The sequence below is a fragment of the Limulus polyphemus genome, unplaced genomic scaffold (genome assembly GCF_000517525.1).
Source record: "Limulus polyphemus unplaced genomic scaffold, Limulus_polyphemus-2.1.2 Scaffold2404, whole genome shotgun sequence".
NCBI classification, from domain to species: Eukaryota; Metazoa; Arthropoda; class Merostomata; order Xiphosura; family Limulidae; genus Limulus; species Limulus polyphemus.
In genome coordinates, this window is record NW_013668014.1 from 129,348 (window position 1) to 137,129 (window position 7,782).

Below are 7,782 nucleotides of genomic sequence, written 5' to 3' on the forward strand. Positions count from 1 at the left end.
TGTGGATATAAATAGCCCATCATTCCATCATTTACACTGTAAAATATTTGTTAACCCTCTTCAGCTAGAGATAATATACCAAACATCTGTGGAAGATTAAATCTCAGACAGTTGTGTTACAAAAGGGTAAGTGTAATATTTAAAGTATCCTTTGTCTTAGAAATTTAAATTGTTCCAACTTGGTTTTAAGTTTTATTTAGAACAGTAAGTAGCTATTAATTCTAGAAAAGCTAAATAATTAAATAACTTAAAAACATTCATAGTTCATTTTGAGTTTGCTTACTGATTATAAGTATTGTTTTATTACAAGTTACAGCTTTTACTGTAAGGGAGAACCTTTTTTAGAAAAGGGATGACATTTTGATTATTGGTGCAATCATTTTCAAGCACAAAAGTTTTAATGGTAAACCTTTTTTACTGTTAAAACTTGCGTGCTTGAGAATGGTCACACTAGTGCTGTACCTCTTCTAAAAAATAATCTTTCTTACTGTAAAAGCTGCAACTTATAATAAAATAATTGAGTTATTCAGTTTTAAGCTAACAGTAATAACTACCCCATACTCTTTATTAGCTATCTATACCAATGAATTCTATGCCAGATTTGGTTGGGACTAAATGAGCTAAGGTTGGCATGTCTGTATGCTAGTAACTGTTGGATATAATTTATCAAGTCATAAAATATGTAATATACAAATAGTTATTGGTCACCAAAATTCTCCTTGCACTTAATCCTTTTACTCTTTAGTTAAGCCAATCACCATCCTGAAAAGTACTTTGGTAGCTGTTTATGTACCAAAAATACACACCTCAGTGCAGTTACTTATAGAAAGTGATCTAATGGACACTAAAAGCTGTTGTAAAATCAATGGCAAACAAAAACATTACTTTGACAGCTGTTTATGTATTGAAAATACACACATTATGGCAGTTACTTACAGAAAGTAATCTAATGGACACTAAAAGCTGTTGTAAATAAAGGCAATTGCAAAGAAAAACAATACTTTGACAGCTGTTTGTGTACTGAAAATACGCACATCATGGCAGTTACTTACAGAAAGTAATCTAATGGGCATTAAAAGCTGTAGTTGGATACTTTACACGGTATCTTCAGTTTTCAGCTCTTCTGGCTTAATCCTTGTTATTCTGGGCACATGGCAGTACTCATGGTGGTATGCTCAAAAGGGCTAATTGGTCCATCCCAGTATTTTCCCCCCACCTGCTTCTCACTTGTAGTACTGATTGGCTTTATGGATCATTCAGTTGAGTTGTGGCTACCCTAAGACTGGTGTGCTGGATATTGAACCTCTGTTCCTACCTTTCTGTTTATTATGCTGATCTTCTCAAACAGTCATGTCTTCTACTTTGGTTCTGTCAGTCTCGAAAGGGTAAGAAGTACATAATAGAAGAGATACACAAACTTTTAAGTGGTTATTACTCTAAAGTGAACATGCAGTATATGGGAAAGCCCTCAATAACTTTTTTCTTGTAAATATGCCATATCATTCTTTTACATAGTTCAGTTAGTGAGACACACCTTTCTCACTTTCTTAAGCCAGTTATGTTTTGAGAAAGGCTAATTTTAAATCAACAGCTGTGACAATATTGTAATTTATATAACTTCATCTAGTTGCTTGGTTGATTGTATCATCTACAAGTTAAAAGGAAGTGTTAACTCTTTCTGCTTCCAAAATGTTATGAACTTAAAGTGTTTTGGAGTTGGACCTGTAATATCATCCTTTCATCTTCATCTGGAGACAACATAGACACAGTCTGGTTCAGCAATATTTTTACTAGATCATGATTTTGATGCTTATCCATGGTGCTCGTTCCACTTCTTTTATCTGTTAAATAGAATTAAGCATAGTCATTCTTGTATGAGTTGAAACTGTAGTTAAATTCACTACAAAATAGAAATCAAACGCAGAAGTATAAAAGTTTTATTGGCAATGAGAAACACATACCATATCAGACATTCTTTGCAGTCATGTGTACATAAATACTGTTGGAAAACCATATATCCATGTGTGTGTGTTTACTAATGTGTCAACAATAAGAAAAAGTAAATTATGTAGTTGAAACTGCAAACATAAAACAGTAGATATGTTTCTTAGTTTCCAAGATGGATATTATCTGTTAACCATCCATCTTTGTATTTCATCTTAAACTAAGAATTAAAAAAAAAGAAATAAGTAGTATTGGAATGCAACTGATCTGTAATGATGTACCAACATTCTTGTGTGTTCCAGGAGAAAATATTTAAAAAGTTCTTCCTAAAAAAAAAAGAACAGGTACAAAAAAGTGATGATAAATGCCTCAACACAGATGACTAGTACATAACTGTTGTATTAGCTAGTGCCACCAAATGTTTTTAATAACTTGCATTCAAGTTTATTGTTTCTTTTAAAAACTCAAAGTTACAAACTCTGTGTGTGTGTGAAGTAGATATTTAAAAAAAGTAATGAGGACTTTTATATGTGTACTTGTATATTCAATGGAATTTATAGTTTGGTATTTCAAATGAAAAAACACTTGAAGATATAAAGGAGAATGTTTTACCTACTGAAGTAACAATATAAAGCCACGTGCGTTTTCCAACAATTGTTTATTCTTCTTGGATGGCTGCACTTACTTAGATGAAGTTGGTAAAGGATCTAGGGAAGCCTTCTTTCTTATTTATAATAGTAATTTAGATGGATGGAGTACTTACTCTTGTATCATGGTATTTGAGTTGAGTCCAAGTGAGATAATTAGCTGTCCAGGATAATCTTCAAGATGGTTATTGATTGGGTGTACAGTGCCAGAGTTAATGTGATTTTTGTGTTTGAGTTGTTCTTCCAAGCTGATTATCTTCTCTTTAGTGAATGTATGTTGTTCCTCTAACAAGAAGTTGTAGATGTCCAGACTAGTTGTGAAGGTCACAGTATGTAAAGTTTGGTATGTAAAGTTAAAGTTTTAGGCTATGTTTCATATTTGTTTCAGTTAAATGGAGAGCTCACAAAAAGCCTAATTTTGAGGTTTTCGGTCAATTACTCGGTCCTATTTTAACCAGTTTACATGGATTGGGTACAAAAATGCCTTCTTGCAGTTTCCAAGTAGTGATGTAGACAGTTTTTGATTTTTCTTTGTTTTTCACAATTATTCTGGTGTCAAAATTGGAATTGCATGGCAAGAGACTTGTTGTATGAACCTATGAATGTTGGCCTCTGTAATTTATGTTTTAATCCAGTTTGTTTGTTTTTAATTTTATCAATATAATAATGCACACTTTTATTTTTTGGTACAAATGCTTTAACATTAATATACATTAGTGTGGAGGAAATGTTCTAAAAAATTTGAGCTGATGATTTTTAGGCTAATTGCAATTAAAATTATGTAGTGTGTTCCAGTGCATGCTGGCATTTTTTCATATGGAAATTGATTTACCCATACCTAATATAAAGACCAATTCTTGGAAGATTTAATTTTTATTCACAAAATAAAACTTCAAAGATGACTTGCATAATAGGAGTATCTCTCATTTTCCCAAACAAATTGCAATAATCTGGGAAGACTGAGCTATGGTTATTCTGTGCTAAGTGATTTTAAGGACTCAAAAACCTAAATACATTTTTGAAAATGGAAGTATCTATATGTAAAATAATTTTTTTATAAGATGAACTTTATCTCAACAAATATAAAGTTTTTATAACTATCCTAATATTTCATAGGAGAAACTACAGTTTTGTACCTAGTTCTTGTCATGGGGTGCCTATCTATTGGAAAACTGGGCCACTCAGAAATCTTCTGCATCACTGAAACTGCTTTTATTTCTCTGAGGAACAATCCACAAGACTTGGAACGAATCCAAGAGGTGCGGAAGGTTCTTAATTCTGGTACTTTCTACTTCTCATGGTCTTCTACTGTAAATGACCCCATTGACCTAACTCTTTGTGCCCAAAGAAGTATGTGGACCCAGGAGACTGATAACAGATTTTTTTGGTGAGATCTGTAGCTGATGGTACTCCCCTGTTTTGTAATGATTTTAAATTAATTTTAAGTGTAATACTTTAAAACTTCAAATTGTAGCATGTAATTATGAAATACATAATCATAATTTGAGTTGGTCTGTTTTTTAGACTGAGTATGCATGTGTGATAAGATAAAAAATTAGACATTGGTTTTGTTATATAAAATGAAGTAGGACAAAATGTCAAGTAGTGTAAAGAGAATATTTAAAATCAAGAAAACGTACCTCTGAAATACTGAGGCCTTTTCTATTTGAGTTTGGACTTGTTCTGTTAACAAAACTATAAACCAAACTTTCCAATTGTCCTCTACATATTGCTCAGCTGTATTACTTACCCCTAATTATCCACTTTCCCACCATACACACGGCATATTGTACAAGTGCCATGAGATCTTATATAGGGTTTGCTTTTCTGCCACAATTTAGATTTTCTTGTTGACATTTGTGCTTTTAACTTTGCTACAATGTTTTTTCTGGTGCAGCTATTCCTGCTACTATTTGAATTTATATAACAAAAATAAAATATAAATAATGGTCTTTCTTTCTGTGAGAACCCATGTATGGATTCATCTAATTATTGCTCTCACATGCTATATGCACCTTAGCATTTATCTTAGACAGAATTCCACCCCCACACTGGAGCTTCATGACAGTGGACAGAGGTTTCAATCTAGTTCCTGATGATGCCTCTGAAGGTACCTTTCTCACCTATGCCTGCATGTTCTTGTATCATATTATCGTGTTAGAAATAATATTACTATTATCATTAGATGTCTCAGCTCCAACCAGAATGGAGATCATACATGTTTTTGTTATTTGTTTATGTTTTGATATTCCCAATATACAGTTTTCACACTGTTGAACCCACCTTTAAAGACTGCTTGGTATTTCTTTGTTTCTTATTTTGATCACCCACTAACTTGGCCATTTGTGTAAGTGAATCACTTGCTAATTTTGATATGGATGGAGAGGGGCTACCGGCTCTGGATATATCCCTTCATAATATATGTCTGGGCTGCTCCCTAAGAATCTTCCCTTTGCTGGTGCAGAACATAATATTTCTTCTATCTGTTTATGCGACCACCTGCAACCCACTGTTGGCTCCCTAGGTTCAATCATTACTGCTAACAAAAGTGACCCCTTTGCTTGAATTAAAGGGTGTCATGGGTGAAGAGGGACCTTACTGAGAAGAATGTCATCTTCGTAAGTGTCCTTTAGATCCAGTCTTTTTATGAGACTGGTCTGCTCCACCCATTCTCCCTCAAATTCCATTCTATAAAATACTTTCTGGTTCTGGATTCTAATCAAACTCTTCTTAGCTACATATTTCTTGCAGTCTGGATTATTATTATTTTGCCATGTAACATTAGATTTATATTTTTCTTTTCATCAGCTCCCACATCTTTTTACAATGTGGATATTCTGGTTTTCAGTATTCAGAAGTCTACCTAATTTAAATTTAAATTTTTTTTAGAAATAAAATAAAATTCAAATAAGTACTTACCCCTCAAATACCTTTTCTCCCCACAACTAAATTTTTATCACAGCTACAACATTCAATAAAATCTAAATTATGGCAAGAAAACAGGGCTTATGTAAAATCCTGTGATGCCTGTTCATTAAATCACATAGAAGGTGGGAGAGTAGAGAGTTATGGGTAAATGATGCATACCCTGCAATGCATGAAGGACATTTGGAAATTTTGAATCAAGTGTTTTATTAACAGCATGAACTCAAATAATTCTTTAAACTTCTGCTGTATAGATAAACTTGATACTGTATTTAACTTTCCTTAATAATCAAATACAAATCTTTTAAATACTAGTTTAATAAATCATATGACACTATTGTACTTTACATATTACTTTCCTGCTTTTGTAAAGTAATTTCAATTTTATAAGCAAACAAAATTTTAATTTCTTATTACTGATTCATCGGGTGTAAAACATATAGTAATACCAAAAAACATCTTTAATTATGGACATCTTGGAATTGTTTCAAATACCATCATCAGCATTAAGACCTCAAAAAAGTTAGTTCTTAATATTCTAACTACAAAAACAATGTAGCTATTATTTAAGCAAAGTTTTTGATACAGTCAAAACTTAACAAAAACATATAAATAGTAACAATATATCAAATGTATGATAAAAGTGTGGTACACATATGTTTAGTAATGTTCATGATACATTAATAATGTTGAGCTTCAGGTGCATGACAAACAAATTTATGATGCCTTGAATAAAAAAAGAAAAGATATCTCAGGTTGTACATTGTTAATTTCTTTGTGTTACTTTCCATAAAAAAAAAGTGAAATATATTAATTTTATGTTAAAATGCATTTGGAATTTATGAGTTGAAACTATTGATGTGGAATGCGGAAATGTCCAATGTTTCTTTGTTCTGTCAATTGCTTATTTTTTGGTAATTAAATGAGTGAATTATGTTTAAAGTTTAAAGAAATGAATTTACACATCAATTAAATCATGTTCTAACATGAACATGTCCCATTCTCAAATTTTTATCAACAGTCATTTTGGATTATCATGTATGCTTTTCCATTAGACTGCAAGATTTTCCAAGCTAGAGACACAATAAATTGTAAATGAGTGAGAGAATTTGCTTTGTCAAAGAAAAGGTTTTAAGCATTGATCTTCAAATATACTCTAACTGTGAAGTTTAAATAATTATGTATTTATATAACCATATTTTATTTGTTACCTGTGAATGCTTATCAGTAGGATTAACTGAAACTTGACACATCAGAAGTTAGGCACTTGTCATTATTTTCTTTAGGATTTTTCTGAAGTATGACCTGTGTGCTTTATTTAGGAACCGTATGTTACACATTCATCTGTTACGATATGGAGTGGATTGTGCTCAGTGGTTAATTAAAGCCATGTGTGGAGGTATTGAAATGAAAACCATATATGTTGGGCATCAACAAGCACGAGCATGTGTAATATCTCGTCTTAGTTGTGAGCGAGCTGGGACACGGTTTAATGTCAGGGGAACAAATGACGATGGGCATGTGGCAAATTTTGTTGAAACAGAACAGGTAACTGTAATATTAATTTATGTTTGGTAGATTTTAATATTATAAAAGCAAAAAAATTCACTGTACAAATTAAAACTACACTGATTGGCCACTGGGATCCTTCCACACTCTTTTGTAGAACACTTCATTTCTTTGTACTTATAAAGTAGATAAAATGATGTGTTAGATGATTGCAAGTGTCCTGTATTTGCATATTAATTTTATATCGGAGTTTGTCACAACTTTCAAAGGGGTACGATATTTGGTGTCTGTCTAAAAGGAACATTGTTATTATAGAACATTTCTTTGACCAGATATATCATTAGAATTTGCCCACATTGACATTTAAGAAGGATTATGTCTGTTGCTTGGAGAAGCTGTGATGTTCAATCACTGGTTACAGAGGGAAGGAAATAATATTTGTACCAGTTTATATAGTTTAACACATGTCAAACTGTGTTACAATGACCAGTTCTTTCCAAATTCATCAACATATGCAACTGTACTTTGTGAAGGACATTACATAAACTGTCAAAGAAAACCAGTCTAAAAACCAGATGCAAACAGAACCCTCATGCCTATAGTGATGCTTAGAGAGCAAATTGTGGAGAATTAATATGGTCCAGTGAGTTAAATTTTGTCATTTTCTACATTGAGACTGAGTAAAATTGTAAAGATACTTGTTGCTGTGACAATCCAAATTGGTGAAAATGGTATAACAATGCAGAGAACATTTCTA

At 32.2% G+C, this 7,782-nt stretch overlaps 1 protein-coding gene across 1 annotated transcript in view; it reads left to right on the forward strand.

The window, feature by feature from the left end:
- The window catches only part of LOC106466867 (synaptojanin-1-like), a 70,710-nt gene that overhangs the window by 23,536 nt on the left and 39,392 nt on the right, over positions 1-7,782 (forward strand). Inside the window, exons 3-4 of the mRNA XM_013927169.2 lie at positions 3,708-3,978; positions 6,839-7,064. Coding sequence (XP_013782623.1) covers positions 3,708-3,978; positions 6,839-7,064 — 497 coding nt within the window. The remainder of the gene's footprint in view (positions 1-3,707; positions 3,979-6,838; positions 7,065-7,782) is intronic.